General features: G+C 42.5%; 1 protein-coding gene across 7 annotated transcripts in view; it reads left to right on the forward strand.

The window, feature by feature from the left end:
* Positions 1-22,594, forward strand: part of pfkpa (phosphofructokinase, platelet a) — a 127,971-nt gene that overhangs the window by 81,263 nt on the left and 24,114 nt on the right. For all 7 annotated transcript variants that reach the window (XR_005942559.1, XR_005942560.1, XM_041183332.1 and 4 more), the window contains 5 exons: positions 4,916-4,985; positions 9,864-10,010; positions 15,487-15,557; positions 17,267-17,354; positions 20,067-20,219. Coding sequence is in view for 5 of the 7 variants with exons in the window: in XM_041183332.1 (XP_041039266.1) it covers positions 4,916-4,985; positions 9,864-10,010; positions 15,487-15,557; positions 17,267-17,354; positions 20,067-20,219 (529 nt within the window). In the remaining 2 variants the exon portion in view is untranslated. The remainder of the gene's footprint in view (positions 1-4,915; positions 4,986-9,863; positions 10,011-15,486; positions 15,558-17,266; positions 17,355-20,066; positions 20,220-22,594) is intronic.

Below are 22,594 nucleotides of genomic sequence, written 5' to 3' on the forward strand. Positions count from 1 at the left end.
TGACTTTCAACCCCATTCTATACTCTGGGTGTCAGTGTCACACATGCTGTGGATGCAGAACACATCCTAGCTCAACCCTCTCAGGGTGAACGAGGCATGGGCAATATCTGCTGACACACCCATCGGGGATACATGCCGCGAAGGATTCAATGCTGTTACTGTACTCAGAGTTGCCCGAGGGGGGCGGGTTTGCGGGGAAACGGTGACGGCTGCATTAAATGACCTGAGACAACATGGTACTCACCCTTCCCGAGCACAGGAGGTCGTTGAACCTTTTGCGGCATTGGAGCCATGTGTGCCGCACCACATCAACGGAGCTGACACTCTCGGCCACCCCCTCCCACGCACGTTTGGTCAGGTGGGGAGGCCTCCGCCTCCAGTCCCTCGGGAAAAGGATCTCCCGCCCTCCTCCAGGAGGGCAGCTAAGCACTCCTCAGAGAAACGAGGGGCACACTGCCCTTTTGCCCTATCCTCCGGCCTGACCTTTCCCCAATGGTCTACTCTCCGGCCTAGCTTGCCCCGATGGCCTACCCTCCGGACTTGCGTGATGTACTTTGCCCCTCTGATGTGCCTTTGCCCCGGCCATTGTGAGCAGCCTTGCAATGGCTGCCAGGCCTTTATTTAAGCAGGTTGCCGGGTCGCCATTGGACCCGGCGGTCTGTGCATGCCCGCTGCTGCTCACCCACACCTGCCATCCTCGGGAGTCATGAACTATGCTGGATGGGCATTAATTGGGCCCACCTGTGTAAAATGGCGGCACAGACCCAATCGCAGGTGGCGATCGGGCCCGCAACCACACGGCCTGCCCGACATGGGGAAAATCTCCCCAGAGTTTTGAGTCTGTATGACTTCTTCGGAGCAGAGGTTTGAACTCTGAAGAAGAGTCATATGGACTTGAAATGTTAACCCTGTTTCCCTCTCCACAGACGCAGTCAGACCTGCTGATTTTTTTCTAACATTTTCTGCACTTAAAATGGATTGATGATGACTTCCCACAATTATCACTGAACTAATTTGTGCTGCATTTGGCTCCATTGGATTTTAATTTTCTGCTAGGTTAATTTATGATATCCAGTGAGAAGCTTGTTGAAATTATTCACATTTCTAGCATTTATCAAAGAAAATGAGCGTCTTTGACCTAAGCCTGATTGCAGCTTCTTGGAATCAGTTAGAGAAACATGGGAACTGAGTCTAAATGCTCTCAGCTACACTTGCCTGGAATGGATCTCTCTTGTACCATGATGTGAAAAAAGAAAAGGAGTGTGTTTTTAAGAAATCAAACCAGGCCATCGGTGTTGACCACTAGATAGCGGACCGCTTGTACAAATCTGCAGAGAACTATTGAAAAAATAAAATGCAGAATTTGAGACTGAAATTTGCAAAAGGATGAGGGCAGAGAAAGGCGTGCTGATCCACCAAACAAATGAGCTGAGAAAAATCTAACCAGGAAGAATGATGCGAATTTCTTATTGGAGCCTACTGCTGAATTCGGTAAGGAGAACGTTAGCTAGCTGTATTTTTGTAATTAGACATTTTTAAAAGGTTTTAATACGCTTGCCAATCTTTAATTGTAAATTCTCCACAGCAAAAGTCCTTTTTGTGCTCTAAACAAATGAAACAATGACTATCATCTTTAATATTGTGGCTATCTTGCAATATCATATATATTCAAATATGAACATTGTAACAATTTTATACCCCTACAGGTGATCTGCTGAATTGTTGCATGAGGCAGAACCATTTCTACAAACAAGCAAGATATAGAAACAGTGACGAGTAACTCGGCTCCTGACTCACCAAAGCCTGCCCAATATCTACAAGGCACAAGTCAGGAGTGTAATGGAATACTCTCCACTTGCTTGGATGAATGTGGCTCCAACCACACCCACGAAATTTGACACAGTCCAGGATAAAGCAGCCAGCTTGATAGGCACCTCTTTCACCAAGACAAGTACCAGCTGCAAGAATGTCTATCATAGAAGATCTAGGGACACATTAGCCACAGTTGACACATAAGCCCAACTTCTCTAGCACAATTTCTCTGCTGTGATAGGCAGTACAAAACTGCCTAGTTGCAGTTTACCTAGAGACTAATAATATGGTATACATAAATGTTGTGATTAAATGTTGTTGTATGCAGTTGGATTGGCATTCAGTTGACAGTTCAATAGCCTAGTGGTTAAGGTACTGGACTAGCAACCCAGGGGACAGGAATTTATATCCCAATATCTCAAAAATTGATTTGCTGAATTGTGATAAAATCCCAATTGGCTCATGTTTATTAATGTGCTTCAGGGAATATAACCTGGCATCCGTAACTGGTCTGTCTCCATTATGTGATTGACAAGGTTGAGCAATAAATGCTGCCTTGATAGTGTTGCACAAGTCATACAACCAAATTAACCTAATTGCTTAATCAACTTCAGGATATTCTGATAATCCATCATATTTCTCCCATAGTTTAACTGCACTATCTTTCAGAGGCCTTTTGAATCTTTCGAAGACCAATTAATGAGGTTTGGCTCCAGCTGCAATTTAATGAGCAGAATTTTTAGGTCGGTGGGTGGGCGCGTGCCTGACCCAATCGGACGCGAGATGACTTTGTGCAAGCGTCTAAACATCATCCACTGCTCGCGCGATATTTCCATCGGTGGGAACACTTCCGACTTTTGCGCTAGGCGGTCTTTGCATTTTTCCTCAAACCTCATCCACAGATGATGAAACAAAATATAAATAAATTTCTGTGTAGAGCATTTTCAGTAGCTAAATTTTCAGGTGATTTATAACAATGTATAGACACTTTCTTTCAGCTTCTGAAACTTTCATGTTTGGTTTTCCAGGTCTTCAGCAACCTGAGGCAGCTCTCTGCCTTCAAGGAGCTTTCATCCAGAGCTCGCCTGCACTGACATAAGCGCCCCTCCTCCTCCCACCCCCACACTGGTCTTCAGACTTTTGAGCTTGCCTATGTATTAACTTTATCTTAAAGCAATGTGACATCAAGCCAGCTATAGTTTATATTTATGTTTGGAAATAAGAGAGGAATTTTATGCCCACCCTTGTGGCAAGGGACTTTAATCAGGTGAGAGGGTGGCGGGTGGGGAACCCTCTACCTTCCCGCTTCTACCGCCATTAAATTTGTGCCGGGAAGGCTGATGGATGGCCTCCCTTCCCCACTGCCAATTGAGGCCCTTAAGTAAGCAATTAATGCCCATTTAAGGGCCTAGGTCTTCTGGGTGAGGGACTTGCCATGTGGGGAGCCCAAAATAGCAAACCATTTTGGTCTTGGCTGTGGGTTTCTGGGGGTGTGAGGTGGGTCCCTAGTTCTAAGTCACTCAGTGCCGGATTGAGGGACCCGGCATTGGGAAGGATGGTGCCCAATGAGACAGCCTCTGCCCTTGCTGACAACACCCCCTCCCCCATGACCTCCATTCTGTGACCCTTCACCTTTCATCGCTCACCCCTGCCCGGGCCTGCCCGGGTCCACCCATGTTCCTAGGCTTGGATGAGTGTAGTACTGGCAGCAACCACTGCCTTCTTGGTGACATTACCAGTTTGTGAAGAGCCTCCAATTAGTTGACAGCTCTCAGTGTGTGGGACTTCTGCACCAGGAGAACTTGATCCCAGGATAGGCCTACCACTATCCAGTTAAGTGCTTGAGTGACACTTAATTCCCTGAAAGAGGTGATGCAAGGGTTCTCATCGGCTCTCCAGCTGTCAGGCAAGACCCCCATTGCCTCTATTAAATACTGTCCAATATAAATGAACCTGCATAGTTTGCCTGATTTAGATAAATGTGTGTCATGTTGTTTATTTTCCCCTCTGTCAGTCTTATTTCCTGATTACATGACATGGCAGCAATACTTCTTTCCACAGTCAAAGAATCTCTCACTCTTCATCCTGTAGGCTCACTGCGTCATGTCTTTCATCAATATATTCATGGAGAAAGATAGCTTGCATTTTATCACGTCAATTTTATTATACACAATTATTATCAATAAAAATGTTCATTTGGGTCTGTTGAAAACTTTGCAGGGTGCAATGTTCATATAAGTTTACTCTAATGGGATTAATAAGTAATTTTTCATTAGTGTTTACTGGTTATTTATACAATAAAATATATTAAGAAGGTGCAAATACACAATTTTACACAGAATAGAAGTCATGACTTCAGGTTCCACATGTATGCTGATAATACTTCACCACAAACTCACTCAGCTCCTCTGCTGCCTGTATGCTGTCAGATGGCTTGTTCAAAACCCAATCCTGGTTGCACCAGAATTTCTTTCTGTTAAACATTAGGAAGATCTAGCCAGTTGTTTTTTCGCACCACAGCCGCCCACTATTGCTTTGCCATGAATTCGCTCGCCACAAATTCCATCACTCTCCCCAGTCACACATTCAGGCTGAACCAGACTGCTTGCAATCCTGGCATCTTGCTTGACAATGAGATTAGCTTCCTGATCTATATCCCCTCCATCATGCAGACCAGCAGCTTACACCCCTGGACTATTCATAGAATCTGACATAGTATACACATTCTTAAGACTGGACTGTAAAGTGAACAGTGCAAAGCTAAGTAATAGCAAAATAGCAACTTAACTAAATTCGACGGATCTGACAACTCATAGGTGGCCTAGTTTTTAGTTTTATCCTATTCATGGAGGTGCTTGTAGCCGAATTAAATCTATATTGAAAATGTGGCTTCTATTTTTCAGTTAGTTCAGGCATTATCAATAATCAGAAAACGTATTTTTTTCTCATTCCATTAGTATAATGTATTCTTTTAAATTTACAGCACAATGGATGTAGTTACCATATGGTTGACACCAATAATGTTGACTTATCTTTCATTATCTAGTCTTGAAATGAGTCTAGTCTATGCTTATTTATTTTTGTTTGTCATTTATGTCTGCAGGAGTTTTGAGAACAATTTAAACACTTATAAGTCGTTGGCACACAAGAAACCAGAAGGAGAGCAGCTTCCTGTAAGTCCAATGTATTGAGAATCACAGTGACACAAGAATACTATTTCTAAAAGACAGTAAGGTCTTTATGCTATAGTGTAAAACAGGTAAAGCAGTGACCCATTTTATGTCTGTATCAATTTTCATTTCCAGTGAACTCAATGGAAGTATGAGTCGGGACTGATGTGAAATTAACTGATAACTTGCTCATCCATTTTACACTTCGCACAATGTCAAAATCTACCCCCACCTCCCTGCTTTTTCCACCTGCAATGTTGTGATTTTCGGCGGGAACCAATTTGGCACTTATCTATTTTGTTAAAATCTGATAGGACCTCTGAGATGGAGTGTGTAAATATAACATTGTTAGAGGTTTCTGTGCAATACAAACTAGGGCCAAGGCTCAGTTTGCACAGCTGACAGTACTTTGGTGATTCTCTTTCTAAAATGTTTTTGTGCCTTTACCATCTTGAGCTCTCATTATAAAATAAAAGCTCCTTTCAATGTTATGTAGTCTTCTATTGATCTTCCCTTCTGTTGCTCTTTGCTTTTATAGCAGATGCTTTGAGCCAATGTATAGTACATTCAAAGTGTTTATTTACAATAGGAGGCTTTGTTGGCTAGCTGACAGGCAACAAGTGTGTCGGTGGTGAAAGGTTAAATGCTGTCATTCTGAGAGAGGAGAGCAAGTTTGTGCTCCATGATGCCACTATCAGTCTCCCGGGTGAGGTGTCTCAGCAATCCTAGTAATTTGTTAAAGATTGCTATGTTGCTATGACACCCTGCAAGCACTTCTTCAGCTATGATTGCAAGAAGCTGAGCTTGCGTGAAAGTAACCTGAGTTACTATGGCAGATCTGACCTTGCACGGCTTCAGTCTGAGCTTCCGCTGCAGCACTCAGACAATGGGAGGCTGCAGTTTATGCTGGAATGGAAGCTGAGACATCGACCATCAAATGCGACATAATGGTTTGGTGCACGAGTGTGGGAATCGAGTTGTCCATCACGTTTGTGCTGGAAAGGATGGGCTCCAAGCTCTGCACAAAACCCTGTGTTGGACTCCTCCGTGTTCTTTGATGTTGATTGCAGACTTCCTGGCAAGCCTGCCAATGCACCAAACATTTCAGTGTACATACCCATCAGCTTTCTCCTGTATGCTGCCTAATCAAAATCCTCCTCTGAGTCCACTGCCGCACATCTCCTCTGTGACCTCACCCTGGCAACCTGGCACCTGCATTGCCCTTCTCCTTTCCCTTGCTAGAGATAACTCATTCCCGGTGTTTGCCAGCATGTAGATCCACCTCCAAGTGACTCTCTAAAGTATTTGCAATGCCTGTTTCTGAGCTGGTGGTTGAGTTTGAGAGCGAGTGATGGTGCTTCTTCTTCTTCAGTGTTTTCCTGCTCCTCCTCCACTGCCTAGCCAAGGGCTGCAGCTCTTGGATATCTGAAAAGAGAAAGCTAGAAGGATAGAGTTATGATGAGGGAAGGGCAAGAAAGCATGTGATGCATTCTTATACCTTCTCCAGTTTGGAAATAAGAAATTGAGAGATGAGGTAGAATTGGGATGTGAGAAGGAGGATTAGGTGGGATGGTTTTATGCTTTGATGATTTTGCACGTGGTTTCTACAGCCATACTTGCTCGAGGTTATCCTGCAAGACTACCTGCAGTCTTTCCCACTGAAGGTCAGCAGCATTCCACTAACCATACTGCAGCCACTGGCATAGCACTGATTAGGAACACTAGGACAAACCAACAATAGGCATGCGCCATCCACAGCCATGACTGCTCTAGTGATGGCAACCACCATTTCCTCCAGTGGGGTAGACTTGCACCCATGCCTGTCCTCTGCTGTTTAGGTGCTGATACCCGTGGTTATGCACCACCTTGAGTGTCAGGGAGTGTGGTGCAATCTTTTTGGATGGTGTGACTGTTATGGTTGAATAACTGTCCATGTGTTCAAGCCATGAGACGTGTGTGTGAGACTGTGCATGAGGCAGATATGAGGATCAAGAAGTTACAAGTGGAGGAGCCTCCGCTCTGGCAGTTGTCCAACAGATTTGAGGTTCTTGCAGCTTGTTTGGATGAGAGCAGGGACTGCAGGGTGGATGAGCAAACCAACCATGGTACCCTGGTACAGGAAGCCATTTGAGTGGGAGGAGTAAATAGGAATGTAGCGGTAGTAGAAGTCAGTATAATGAAGGCAGTAGACACTGTTCTCTGTAGCCAAGAGCGCGAGTTCAGCAGGCTGCGTTGCCTGCTTGTGGCTGTGGGTTTGGGGCTTCTGCTCTGGTGTGGAGAGGAATTTGCATTGAGACGGAGAGGATCCAGTGATTATGGTCCACGCCGGTGCCAACAACATTGGTAGGACTAGGAAAATGTTTCTACGTAGGGAGTATGAGCAGCTAGGGGCTAATTTTTTTTTTAAAGCAGAGTCTCAAAGGTGGTAATCTCTGGATTATTACCTGAGCCATGAGCAAATTGGTGTAGGGTAAGTAAGGTTAGGGAGTTAAATGCGTGGCTGAAAGATTAGCATGGGAGAAATGGGACATAAGCGTTTATAGAGTGATTTAGTTGGGCAAGTGAGTGGGCAAAAAATTTTGATCGATGAGCATAATGTGGGAAAATGTGAAGTTGTCCACTTTGGCAGGAAGAATAGAAAAAACAGTATATTATTTGAATGGAGAGTGACTACAGAGCTCTACAGTCAGAGGGATCTGGATTTTCTGGTACATGAATCACAAAAAGTTAGTATGCCGGTGCAGCAAGTGATTAGGAAGGCAAATGAAATGTTGTCATTTATTGCAAGGGGAATTGAATATAAAAGTAGGGATGTTTTGCTCCACATGATGTATGTGAGACTGTATCTAGAGTACTGTATACAGTTTTGGTCACCTTATTTAAGAAAGGATATAATTGCATTAGAAGCAGTTCAGAGAAGGTTCACTCAACTGATTCCTAGGATGAAGAGGTTATCTTATGAGGAATGGTTGAGCAGGTTAGGCCTCTACCCATTGGAGCTTAGAAGAATGAGAGGCCATCTTATTGAAACATGTAAGATTCTGAGGGGACTTGACAGGGTGGATGCTGGAAGATATTTCCCCTTGTGGGAGAGACTAGAGCCAGAGGTCACAGTTTAAAAATTAGGGTCTCCCATTTATGGTTGAGATAAGGGGAATTTTTTTCTGAGGGTCATTAGTCTGTGAAAACCTCATCCCCAGACAGCAGCGGAGGCTGATCATTAAATATATTCAAGGCTGAGTTAGATTTTTGATAAACAAGGGAGTTAAGAGTTATGAGGTAGCGCCAGCCTTTCACAATTTTAGGGTTTATTTCTAGAAGGATAGAATAAAGAAGTAAAGATGTCATGCTAAACGTGTACTGAACCTTGGTCAGACCATCACTTGAGTACTGTGTATTATTCTGGCCGCCATGTTATATAAAAGATATAGAGGCACCGGAGAGGGCACAAAAAGGACAAAAGGACACATCTTCCCTTCATCCCCCCTGGCGGCATTCCGTAGGGATCATTCCCTCTGTGACACCCTGGTGCACTCCTCCATCAACCCCTACTTCTCAACCCCCTCCCATGGCACCTTCCCATGCAACCGCAGAAGATGCAACACCTGCCTCTTTACTTCCTCTCTTCTCACTGTCCAAGGGCCCAAACACTCCTTTCAAGTGAAGCAGCATTTCATTTGCACTTCCCTCAACTTAATCTACTACATTCATTGCTCCCAATGCGATTTCCTCTACATTGGCGAGACCAAATGCAGACAGGGTGACCGCTTTGCAGAACATGTTCAGTCTATCCACAAGCATTACCCAGACCTCCCTGTCACTTGCCATTTCAACACTCCACCCTGCTCTCATGCCCACATGTCTGTCCTTGGCTTGCTGCATTGTTCCAGAGAAGCTCAACGCAAACTGGAGGAACAGCACCTCATCTCCCGACTAGGCACTTTACAGTCTTCCGGACTGAATATTGAGTTTAACAATTTTAGATCATGAGCTCTCTCCTCCATCCCTGTCCCCTTTCTGTTTCTTCCCCCTTCTTTTTGTTTTTTCCAATAATTTATATAGATTTTTCTTTTCCCACCTATTTCCATTATTTTTAAATGTATTTCCACCCATGTTTTATCTCTACCTTTTAGGCTTTTTAGTATTCCTTCACCCCACCCCCACTAGAGCTATCTGTACCTTGTTTGTCCTGCTTTCTACCCTTAATTAGCACATTCCTTTAGATAATATCACCACCTTCAGCACCTCTTTGTCCTTTTGTCTGTGACATTTTTTGATTATCTCCACCTATTACTGGCTTCTTGTCCCAACAACACTACCTCCTCCCCCCCTTTAAACCAGCTTATATTTCACCCCTTTCCTATTTTTTACTTAGTTCTGTTGAAGGGTCATGAGGACTCGAAACGTCAACTGTGCTCTTCTCCGCCGATCCTGCCAGACCTGCTGAGTTTTTCTAGGATGTTCCCAGTTGTGCGGAAGGACAAATCTAGAGGCCATCAATATTCTCATACATTCTCTAAGAAATCAAATGGAAATTTCGGAAGAAACTTTCTTACCCAAAAAGTGGTTGGGATGTGACACTTGCCATCACAAGAATAGTTGAGGCAAATAGCAAAGATGCATTTAAGTGGAAATTTGATAAGCAACTGATGAAGAAAGGAATAGATACTTCAATGAAGAAGGGTGGGAGTAGGCTCCTCTGGAGTATAAACTCTGGCATGGATCTGTTTCTTTGCTGTAAATACTTCATAATATGGTACGATGGGTTGCTGAAACTGTAAAGTGCTCAAATACACCAAATCATGATGTGTGCTGTCCGGTGCATGGATATCTAAAAGTCCAACCTGACCCCCCTTCTTTCCCTCTTTTTTTAACCCTCAGAGCAATTTCAATGTGGCAGTCCTTAACGTGGGAGCTCCGGCAGCTGGTATGAATGCAGCTGTTCGCTCTGCAGTGAGAACTGGCATTTCCCAAGGTCACAAGATGTTGGCAGTGACTGATGGGTTTGATGGTTTTATAAAAGGGCAGGTGAGTTACCTAATTCTCTAAACTTGTTTATGTAGCATGGTATTTCATCTATTTGAAATGGGTATTGCCAATATTTTAAAGAAAGGACATGAAACAAAGAATCATCTTGCATGCACTCCAAAGGAAAATGAATGAATTACACTGGTTTTTGGAATCTTTCAATTTTGCATAAGTTTGTAAACTTGTGACTATATACAAGGAGGTTTGGAACTATCGTGGGGACACAACAGTCAAACACCTATTCAGCTCCAGATATTTTCATCATATCTTGTGATAATAGCTATACCAGAAGAAGCTGCTTGTTTTATCGAAATAAAATGATTGTAATATCACGTTTAAGGTAATAGGACAATTTTCATACATTTGTAAGGTTGTACTGAGTGTCCCCCTCCAAGAAAATATTTTGAGCGCATCTATATAAGCGTCACTTTCGTAGAAACCAAACGTCAACATTGCTTGATACCATAAGAGATAAAAACAAAAAGATATAAAAACAAAAAACTGCGGATCCTAGAAATCATGCTTGATACCATGTCACTCCTAATACAGTGCTAAATTGAAACATAGTAAGCTAATTGCGTGACCACTTCACTTTGTTAATTCTCTCCTTACCTTCAAAAGCCACATTACAACCCATGTTCTTTTAAGATATTGAGATCTGTTTTTCCACCTTCAAACCATTTGTGTTTCTACTTGAGCACTGTATAAAATCAATTATAAAATGCAGTGTGCATAATGGCGATTAAATTAAAATGAACTACTGATGCAATTATCATTGGGGATAGACAGGGAGCGCACGGGGGGAAAATTCTGCCCCTGAATTTTTGTGGAGTCAGGCCGAGCTGGTTTCCACCGACTTTTGCTGGTGCAGAATAAGGAAGAGGGTGGCAAGCCTGCAGGTAGCATTCTTCCCTTTGCCGGCTCCATTGTGGGATGGGGATTTCAAACCCCTCCTCCCGCCCCATGATTTTGGTGGAATTGGATCCCTTCTATTAGGAAACATGGCTCATGGCATCTCAGAGGAGGTGTTAACCACAGGGGGACTCTAGTTTTGAGTTGGGAATCAAAAAAACAATTATGTATTCACCTTTGAAAAACATTGACAGCTTTATAAGAAGCTAAGAGGGGCAATCAAACACAGGGAGGGAAAGTGCCATTGAGAAAAACTTTAATCCACATTGCACCTCTTAATCTTGTCCAAATAAATACACAGGCATTGAAAATCCTCTTCAAAGAAGAATATTGTTATTACAACGTGATAAAGATGTCAGTCAGACAAAGCTAGCACTCTTCCTTACAACCAATTAAACAGATTTGTTGAGCTGGTTCCATTTGTCATTCTTTGAGCTCAGCCAAGTGTTCGTGATGAGGCCACCTGGGAAAAACAAATGTCTGGCCATTTATTCAAACTGTTCATATTGATGCAGTTACCAGGGCTGGAGGATTGAGGGATTGGGGGGGGGAGGATGTAGCGTGGTGGGGTTGGTGGGGGGGGGTGGGTAGGGTGGTTCCCTCAGTTAGAACACTTAAAATGGGACATTTTAGGGTGGAATATTGGTGCTGCACTTAAGAAAAATGAGGTGCTGTACCTTGGAGTGATGGAGATTGAGTTTGCACACCCACTGCTTAAATTAACTATTTGTGGGAGGATCAATCATCTGATACTGCTACTTCCGTGCAGCCCCCGGAAACTGTTTTCAAAATAGCATCGGTATTGTGTAGGAACTGGTTGCTCCATGATCTCTAATCGAAATTGTGGAAGTTAGAAGAAATCTTACATGAATAATTTATTTATTCTTTCATGGGATGTGGGCATTGCTGGCAATGCCACCATTGCCAGCAATGCCCACATCCCATGAAAGAATAAATCAATTATTCATGTAAGATTTCTTCTAACTTCCACAATTTCGATTAGAGATCATGGAGCAACCAGTTCTTACACAATACCACCGTTTGTTGCCCATTCTTAATTGACTTTGAACGGAGTGACTTGCCAGGTCATTGCAGAGGGCAATTAAAAGTCAAGTACATTGCTTTGGGCCTGGAGTCACATGTAGGCCAAGCCAGACCAGGTAAGGATGGCAGATTTCCTCCCCTAAAGGGTATTAGTAAGGCAAATGGGTTGTTACAACAATCTATGTTAGTTTCATGGTCACTGTTACTGAGACGAGCTTTCAATTCCAGATTTTATTAGTTGTCATGGTGGGATTTGAACCCATGTCACCAGAGCATTAGCCTGGGCCTCTAGATTCCTAGCCCAGTGACATTACAGCTACACAGCCCACACCACCACCACCATCCCTGCCCAAATAATGTTTTAAATCGGAAACAGTTTGATGTCCATTCTCTTAGATTAGATAAACTTTTAGTCTTACAGTGTGAACTAATCCACATGCAGGTGCCTATATTGGTTGGGAGTTAGGACCCAGAGAATAGGGATAAAGTGATTCTATTCTGAATGCCAGGATGTGACAAATAGTGTTGCCAGGAATCTGTACTGGGGCCTCAATTTTAACCATCTATATCAATGATGTTGATGAAGAAATAGAGTTGTTATATTCCAATATGCAGGTGACATGAAATTAGGAGACATACTATATACTGAGAAACTTTCAATTTGGATTGGATGTTGGGATGGGGGCGGTTAGAGGTAACATGGTATCATGAGTGGCAATATTGGGGAGGAATGTAGTGCGAATGCGTTGAAGCCTGGCAGCACTCCTCCTCCTGCCTCTGCAACAATGACTTGCTTGTAATAAAAGCTTACTTTTAGTTGGCTATCACCCAGCAAACAATGAAGAATTCTGCTTTGCAATATCAGATTTTGGCGAGGATGCCAATAACAGGGTATTTTAACCCTTTATTTAGATATCTATGTGGCCACCAGGCATGCCAGAAAAATCACCTGACCCAGTATCTGGTCAGACATCTTTTGGATACCCTTTGGGCATCGGAACATTGGCTCCCAAATTCTCTTTTTGCCCGTTTTACACTCATACAATTAATGCAGCGAGGTCCAATTTGTTTTCCTGCCATGAGTTCAAATTTTCACTTTAAGCCGTGAAATGGAGTTGAATAAATGTGATAATTTGAGGGCTGACACTAAAATGAACATGGCTGGGTTATCCTAAAATCCCAATTGGTTTACTGATGACATTATGGAAGGAAGGTGCCACCTTTGCTCAGCCTGGAATCCCTGTGACATCACTTCCATACTGTTTATTGACTTTTAAATCTCCTTAGAGTAACTAGGGATGGGAAATACATAACATCTGTGCCAATGTCACCCACATTGTAACAGCAGAGTGAGAAGAAACATGCTACTGAACACAAATTAATACTGAATTGACAGCCTCAATTAAAAAGCTCTAGAATTACCTGTCACAAGATTGCAAATTCACATTGATGCAGAATAGGTGTTGGTGCGAGGTTGGAGTTAGGATATATTCGTGGATTAGAACAAGAGGGATCTTTACTGTGTGTATTATCACGCTATACTAAAGTGTTTCAACCTCTATTACTGATGCCACATATTTTATATAAGGAAAAACATGTTACAGCATTGAGAATTTGAATTGTGTACCAGTTTGAACAGGCAGACTGTAAGATGTAGGTTGCTTTCAGCAAAATCCTGTAGTAAACCAAGAAGAGACCTTCCTGTCCTTTTGACTGATCAGGGAGACTTAAATAGTTTGAGCATTTACTTTAACTTAATCAACATGCTTGTTGTATAGCGGCTTTACTTTTAAGCCAGCACCGCACTCTGCCATTTAGGTTTGATCTGTTTGACATTGCCACTTAGCTTAATTGAAATGTTATTATTACTGGTGTACTCCGGATTTCTTAAAGCCATAAGTGGATCAGTTTACAGAAGGAGACGCCAATAGTGGGAGAAATGTTTCAGTTGCTTGTATTTCTTATTCCTATGTAATGTGAGTGGAAGATTTGCCATACAGCTCCGCACACTATTTAAATGTGATCCTGGATTTTTACCTTGAACCTGTCTTCAACTATGTCAAGGACCAATCACCATTTTCTAAAGAACAGCTGATTATTTTAAGTCAATTTCTTATCACTGAGTGCCTTTGAGTCAGAGTTGAGTTATTCCATTAATACAAAGAAAGGTATATCCCACATGTTTAAGGCTTCCACTGCTGTAACAGCTTTGGGTGGGGGAATTGGCAGGGAGTGGTCTGATGGTTGCTGACATCAATGTTTTTGAAAGAGCCATGACTGATTAAACATGAAATATAACACTATGTAAATATACTTTCAGGTGGATGTAGAATTGGTTAATTTTATAAATTGATTTTCAAGTGGATTAATTCATTACTTTTCAGACTTAAAATGAAGCTTCAACTGGGATGGTGCTTGAAGGGTCTAAATGGTTCATTTTCATATGCATTGTTGTCACAAACATGTGACTCCATAACTTGTAAGATAGCACTGCCTTAACTGAAGTAGTCTATAATGGAGAGCACTTCAGATAAAGACTCACACATGGGCCAGAGATTCGTTTGGTGGTTTGGGAGGGGGGGGGGGGGGTTGTGTTGTGCGTGGGCGGGCATGGACCCAATCGGCGCCCCCAATCAGGGCCGCGGTGCCATTTTACGTGGGTGGGCCAGTTAAGGCCCACCCATTGTGACATGCGCCCGGAAGCCCTGTGCCGGCAGGAGGTGCCTCAGGGAGATTTGTTTCAGTCTTAGACTTTTAAATAAAGGATTTTTAAACCTTTAAAGCATGTCCCCTCGTGTGACACTATCACATGAGCTGGGAAATGTCAAAGAATAAATGTATAAATTTTTATTAGATTTTAAACCAGCTCATGAAACCTCGTGTGAATGAGGATTCATGAAAAATGAGAAGGTAGCCTGGGCTCTTCACTCGGCACGCCAAACTTCAGTTCGGACAGGCAGCTCATTAAATTGAGTTAATTAGTTTATAACAGGCCTTAATAGGCCTTTGACAGTTTGGCAAGTTGGTTGCGCACTTGCCGAACTGAGAACCTAAATCATGCGCAGTGACACCGGGACACCCATCCGACGTCACCGTACATCATTTTACACGTCGGCAAGCAGGCAGGCCCCCCCCCCCCCCCCCCCGCCACCCCACCCCGGCTCGCTGACGGGAAATGACTGCCCATGGAGTTGTTTAATAACCTAATGTACCACAGAACATACATTGATGGCTGAGATTTCCCATGAGACGAACAAAGCAAGTTTTCAAACTCCGGTCAAGTAAATACTGAGCATAGTGACTTCCTCATAGGGCTGTTCAGTGTTGGACCAATTTCATGCTGCTGATAACTGGTTTCTAACAGAGATTGAAGAATGGCAGCAGATTCCGTGCTCTGCCTCAAAACTGGGGAACATTGCTTAGCACGGGAGAGTTTGAAGACAAGAAAACAATATAAAAAATAGGAAAAGTTGAGAGATACATAATATTTAAAATGACTTATTTTCTCCTCTCCCTTCAGATCAAAGAAATTAAATGGGGCGATGTTGGAGGCTGGATAGGCCAAGGCGGTTCCCTTTTGGGTACTAAACGGTAAATACAACAGTGTGGATGTATTTAATCCAGAGTGAATACAAATGTAAATTGGTATTCTTTAATGCCATCATTTGAGAAATAGAAAAAGTCTGATTACAATGCAATTTCAAATAGACTTTACTATCACTGCAAGGGATCTGTTCAATATGGTAGATAGTGATCGAAGTTTGAGTCTATAGATTTTTCTTTTCGCAATTGAAATGGTTTATTTACCTAAGAAGTAGGCCATTCAGCATCTCAAACCACTCCGCCATTCGATAAGATCTTGGCTGACCTGCTGGAACCTTAACTCCACTTTCCTGCCTTTCCTCCATAAATATTGACTCCCTTGTCAATCAAAAATCTGTCGAACTCGGCCTTTCAGTAAGTTCAGTGACCTGGCCTCCACTGCTCACTTGGGGAAAGAACTCCAAGCACTAACAATCCTCTCAGAGAAGAAATTCTTCCTCATCGTCATCTTAAATGGCGAGACCCTTTATTTTGAAACTATTCCCCCTAGTTCTAGATTCTCCCATGAGGGGAAACATCCTCTCAGCATCTATCCTGTCAAGCCCCTCGGAATCTTTTATGTTTCAATAAGATCACCTCTCATTCTTCTAAACTACATTGAGTATAGGCCCAACCTGCTCAACCTATTCTCACAAGACAACAAATAATTTTACAAATGTGTTCTTGCATATAAGAAAATAATTCCTGACCATTTCTGTTAATTGAAATAAGTTTTGTGTTTTCAGTTCACATTAGGCATTTATAATTAATGATGGAAAGCATAAAATATTTTTGTGCATTATGACGGTGACTGTAGAGCTTCGGAGTTATTGTGAAGCCCTGTGTGTTTAAATTAATGTAGAAGTAATGCTCATTCATAATTGATGTTGAAAGACAATGGAGAAGAGTTTCCACTGCCCTGCCTGTTTTTAATCTTAAGAACAGTCTACAGAGGAAAATTGTTGGGGGTGGATTGTGCCGGGGGGGAACCTTGGCTAAGCTTGGATGCCCAAGGCCCACCACATGCGATGTTGAGCATGTAAACTGGTGCACAACATCCCTATTTCAGGCAGGACGCTGTTTCTATATTCAGAACAGGGTTGACGTCATTACAGAACTCTGATTGCAATTTGAAGTACGGAGGATGGGGTACACCAAGCAATGGGCAACCTATATAGCTTTAAGGTGACTATGAAAGAAAAGGAACCCAGGTCTCTCTTTTTTAAAATTTTGATTTTTATGTTTCAAGAAAGACAGGAATTCCCTTCTGAGCTTCAAAATAAAATACTGTCTAACCGTGCTTGAACTTGGCATGGGATGAGGCCCAACCTATTAACTGGCTGAGTGTAGGGGGTTCAGCTGAATTCCTAGTTCTCTCACAACTGATGAACTGCAGCGGAGTGCCTCTTTGCTACTTGCTTGTTGCATTCGAATGACTCCAGAACCTAAAAATGGTTCAGTGATTTAAGGCTATTTTTTTGTTTGGTGGAGGGCTAGGGGTGGTGTGGTGTGGAAAGAGTGTGGTCACTCTACCAACCTTACACTTGCTCTGGATGTCTGTTTCAACTCCTTCAAAATTAATATATATAATTGGAGCCATATTTGAATTGTTGCTTATTTCGCCACAGTTCTGTAAATATTTGTCATGTTATACATTGCAACTGGATATGAATCAGTTGCCCCGTTTCTGATGCATTTTATTTGTTCATACGCCACAGTACCCTTCCTGCAAAGAATGCAGAAGCCATTGCTGAACAAATACGTTCACATAATATCAGTGCTATTCTGCTGATTGGCGGCTTTGAGGTAGGTGCTGCATTTCTTTATATTCTGAAGCATGGTAAAACGCTGTGCCTATGTTTGAAATTACACATAATTCTCAAACATAAGCTTTGCTAATTGTATGAAAAAAATCTGCTAAATATACAAAAAATACTCATTTGTCAAAGGTCAAATATTCCTCAATAAATCCCATCCTGAAAACAGCTACACTGATAGTACAGCTGAGTAAATCATGCTCTTCAAGTCTTTTCCTGATCATCATACAGCAGGCACTCTGGCTGGGATAACTGACCCTGCTGAGTGCTGTGTAGCAGAAAACTGGCTGTGATGTCACATAAACAGTCGTGTGCTGTACCCTAATTGACCAATTCAGGCGATGAGCCCCATCCATTAATTTTCCTACATCTTGTTGCAAAATAGTAAGTCGCACGGCAGCTAAACAAAAAAAAACCTTTGTCAAATATTTTAAGGGCTGAGTTTTATGTTGATTGGGTGGGTGGGCGTGCGACTGACCCAGTCGGGCATGAATTCACGTGCGATGACATCAGGTGAGAGTTCTGACGTCATCGTGCACTCGTGCGATATTTCAGCCGGCGGGCGCACGCAGAAGCCGGAAGCAGCCCATGAAACCTCATCCAAGGGCGGGGTAAGGTTTCCGTTATGAAATCAAATAAAAATTTGTGGGCAGCATTTTTATCATCTATATTTTCAGGTGCCTGATTGTGATGCTAGGACAATTTTTGTTGCTTTTTAAAATTTTATTGGAACATTTTTGGGTCTGCAGCTCCCTGCCTTCAGGGAGCTTTCTCCCAGAGCTGCCTGCGTCCGCGCTGATGCCATCGCCCACCCTCCTGTCCCCACCCCGGCAGCGCTGTGCTTTTCATAGTGTGCTTCACTCTGGCTGGCTGCTAATTGGCCGGCCAGCGTGAAATCGCAGTCAGGGACCAATAGCCGTCGGCGGTTGGTTTCCCGGCCAATCCCGGGCCCGCTGATTGTGCCCGTCCACCGAGCTAAAAATTCAGGCCTAAGTGTCTTAGAAAGTCTGAAATTTTTCAAATCAATAGTAACTATCAAAACACCAGTAGTTGATACCGAAACCATGTTAAGCTGAATTCATGCATTTTGTTTTCCTTCAAGATGTCAAGTTTTGCACATCTACGGATACATGTAAAAATTGTACCTTTTTAAAATTTAAGATGTTGACCATGTTAATCCTATATTTGATACAGTATTAAATTAGTGATGAAAAATGTAAAGGCCACCTGGCCGATTTGCCCGTCAGCCAACTGTAAGGTTGGATGGGCGACGAAAAATAGCTGGCAATTGCACTGTTAATGGGCTTAACTGGCCCATTCACTGTCGCATCATTTCATATCATTTTGATATTTAATCAGCAAAATTAACATATATTGCAAGGCCTTTGCCTAGGATATTTTCTGTTCTTTAGATGCAATGGAAATTTTGATTATAGAATGTATGTATAGAATAAGATAATGAGTATCAAGGCAAAAATTTAATCAAAGGAATCAGGTGATTGCATAAACAGCAAGACAGCTGCTCCAGCAGTTTGCATGCCATGCAAACCCCAAATTTACATTACTAATGGAACTTAAATGCATGCATAGTTTATTATAATGTATATGGCATAAGGCTCTTGCTTCAAATTCTCAGTACCTTGTTACAGTATTTGTGGTCAATGAAATATTGGAGGCAAGTCAAGAGGTTTCAAAGCTAGACTAAGTCATTTTAAAAGATGGTTTCATTTTAGTCTCTGATGGGTTATTAGGTGACAGCAAAGCAGCACCATTGCATGTTTTACAATAAAAATGAAAACATAGTAAATGTAATAATTGCTAGACTGAGATGAAATAAGGTGGGAGAAGCCTTTTCTGGAGCATACACGCAGGCATAGACCTGAAGGCTGAATGACTTGTTTCTTTGTTGTAACATTTTATGTAACTCTGAAGTTTGAGCCCAATATATAACAAAGCCTATGCATTTAATTGATGATGCAAAGGTGCGCTGGTAGTGCCAGTAGTCAAGTGTTTGCCACCCAGCTAGAATATGGCATTTCAGTTTCAGTCTTGACTGGGTATCACACATGTCTATTTCACAGCACCAGTTCCCATTGGAATGATGGTTGGAGCATTGTATGGCACTGGATGCACTCCAGGAGGATGACAAGTGGTTTGTCATTTTATTTTTCCATTTGTTTGTTTGTTTCCTATCTACACACACACACACACACACTTGTTTTTTCCTTTGTAGATGAGTGGGAAAGTGTTGGAGGGATTAACAGGCTGGTTTTCAACCTGTTAAACTGTGTCACGAATGCTCCTTCCATGGCCAGCAAGTTCTGGAGTGGGACCTGGATGTGGATTGTGACAAAAGGGTGCTACTGCCTGAGCCACAACACCACCTACTATTTTTTTTGTTCCTCCATAGAATCATATCTTCTGTTGGCTACTCAGGTTTGGTTATTGGTGAATCATATGGAGATGTCCCTGTTGCTCTCCTAACCTGCTTTCCTAGTTGAAGGAGGAACAGTAGTGCTGGGTGGTTGCATTGGGAGCTTGAAATGATGAAAATAGATGCAGAATGTTACTGTTTAAAATATGTGTTATGTAATTTTCACCTCATGTGAGAGTGTGAGTGACAGGTGGCTCCCCCTTTAGCCCTTGCCATGTTTCTAATTTAACTATTGTACATGCAAGCTAATCTGGATGTGCCCTCCAGGCATACCTGGGACTTTTGGAACTTTCAGCTGCACGTGCCAAGTTTGATGAGTTTTGTATCCCCATGGTTATGGTTCCTGCCACTGTCTCCAACAATGTGCCTGGTTCAGACTTCAGCATTGGTGCAGATACTGCCCTGAACGCCATAACTGATGTAAGTCTGTCTAGGAATGTGCAATTGCAAAACTAACACAATGGTTCAAGCAATCATTTCAACTGCATCTGTTATCTGCTAGCATCAGCAGGGTTCAAACCGTTGTTCAAAACCACTCACTTCCCTTACAAATGTAAAGTTACATCCATTTTAATCTTGTTGACTGGTGTTTCACAGTGGACTGCTGAGTTCTATTTTTGGATAAACAAATTCACTTCTTCCAATATAGAGCTTTCTGCCAGGGAAGCTAATTTTTAAGCCTCTGCGAACTTGACTTCCTGTTCTTGGCAATTCTGAAGTGATATCGATGAGTCTTTACTTCGTTGAAAACCACTATATCTTCAAATCCTCATTTAATGCTTTTGAATAGGACCTCATTAAAAGGCGCTCCGGCCACTTTTAAACCAAAATTAACATGACCACGTGTCTCATTGCTCCGAAATAGAACGAAAGACTTAAATTTACATAGCTCTTTTCAAAAATACCAGACATCTCAAAGCACTTTACAGCCAACAAAGTACTTTTGAACTGCAGTCCCTGTTGTAATTTGGGAAACACAGCAGCCAATCTGTGCATAGCAACTTTCACAAACAATGGTGAGATAATTAATGATCAGATTATCTGTTTTTGTGGTATTGGTTGAGGGATAAATATTTGTCAGGACACTCCCCTGCTCTTCTTTGAAATAATGCCATGTAATCTTTTACATCCCCCTGAGAGGGTAGGCCAGGCTTGATTTGACATCTCATCCAAAAGATGGAACCTCCAATGCTGCAGCACTCCCCTCAGTATTGCATTGGAGTGTCAGCCTTGATTTGTGTGCTCAAGTCCTGGAGTGAGACTTGAGTCTGGAACCTTGTGACTCAGAGATGAGTGCACTACCAACTGAGGCACGTTTGACACATTCAGCTAGGATAGGTAACAGTCCATTCCATCCAAAAAATTTGTTCTCTCCATTGTACTTTTTCTGTCAGTCTTTTCAGTGGAATCCAAGTGATTAGGAAACCTTTTCTTTGTTTTCTCCAAAACAACCTGGTGATTTTTGTGGTGTAAACAACAGTATGACCATTGTTAATGCTAGTGGATGATGTTGCAGTTGGATATTGTTCAAGGTAGGTAAACTGAGGCATTCAGCAGAGCTTAAAAAAACTTTCAATACCTGTCTGTGTATCACCTCTGTTACAATTTTCGTTAATTGTTTTAGTTTTGTTGCATGTTAATCACCACATGTATGTTTTCTGCTAATGAGGCAACATTTTCTCATTTTCCTGAAACTACACTAGCATTAAGCTCAAATCCTTAGAAATATTAAAGTTGATCTTTAATTTTTTAAAATTCATTCATGGGATGGCATTTATTTCAAAATTGTGCTTATTGCCCATCGCTAGTTGCCCTTGAGAAGGTGGTGGTGAGCTGCCTTCTTAAGCTCCTGCAGCCCATGTGGTATAAATATGCCCAGCATTAGCATTAATATATCTTAGAACAATAGGAAATACACAGGCCAACAACACCCTAAAATAATAAATATGTTTTTAGATCAAACAATGAAACAGTAAGTCTTTATTTGTCCAAAGTTTTCAACACCAATGCAAAATTAACCATCACTAAAATCACCACCCAATTCAGTCACATTTGCCATCCAGTGATGGTGGTACTTTATGGCCCTGAAAGCAGAATCACACAGTGCAGACGAGGCCCTTCGGCCCATCGAGTCTGCACCGACTCGTGATAAACACCTGACCCGCCTACCTAATGTCATTTACCAGCACTTGGCCCATAGCCTTGAATGGTATGATGGGCCAAATGCTCATCCAGGTACTTTTTAAAGGATGTGAGGCAACCCGCGTCCACCACCCTCCCAGGCAGCGCATTCCAGACCGTCACTGCCCTCTGGGTAAAAACGTTTTTCCTCACATCCCCTCCTAAACCTCCTGCCCCTCACCTTAAACTTGTGTCCCCTCGTGAATGACCCTTCAACTAAAGGGTACAGCTACTCCCTATCTACCCTGTCCAAGCCCCTCATAATCTTCTCTTATCACTCACAGTGGTGTAATCCTTCACTTAGTGACCTGGCTTAGAAAGCAAGACAGGGTACCTACAATGGTATCCTAACCCTCGTGGTGTCCTGCTCAATCAAGTGCTCCACGATCTACATTGGTGACTGGTCCATCAGTGCTTCAAATTTAAAGTTCTCTCTGGCATCCACCCTCCATGGTCTTGCCCCTTCCTATCTCTGTATCACCTCCAGCCATACAGACCTCCAAGAGCACTGCATTCCTCCAACTCTGGCCTTTTATGGATCCCTCACTTCTTTCACTCCTGCAGTTGTGGTTGTCCCTTCAGCAGTGTGGGCCTGAAGTGGTGGAATTTCCTTC

This window comes from Carcharodon carcharias, chromosome 3 (genome assembly GCF_017639515.1).
Source record: "Carcharodon carcharias isolate sCarCar2 chromosome 3, sCarCar2.pri, whole genome shotgun sequence".
In the NCBI taxonomy this organism is placed as follows: Eukaryota; Metazoa; Chordata; class Chondrichthyes; order Lamniformes; family Lamnidae; genus Carcharodon; species Carcharodon carcharias.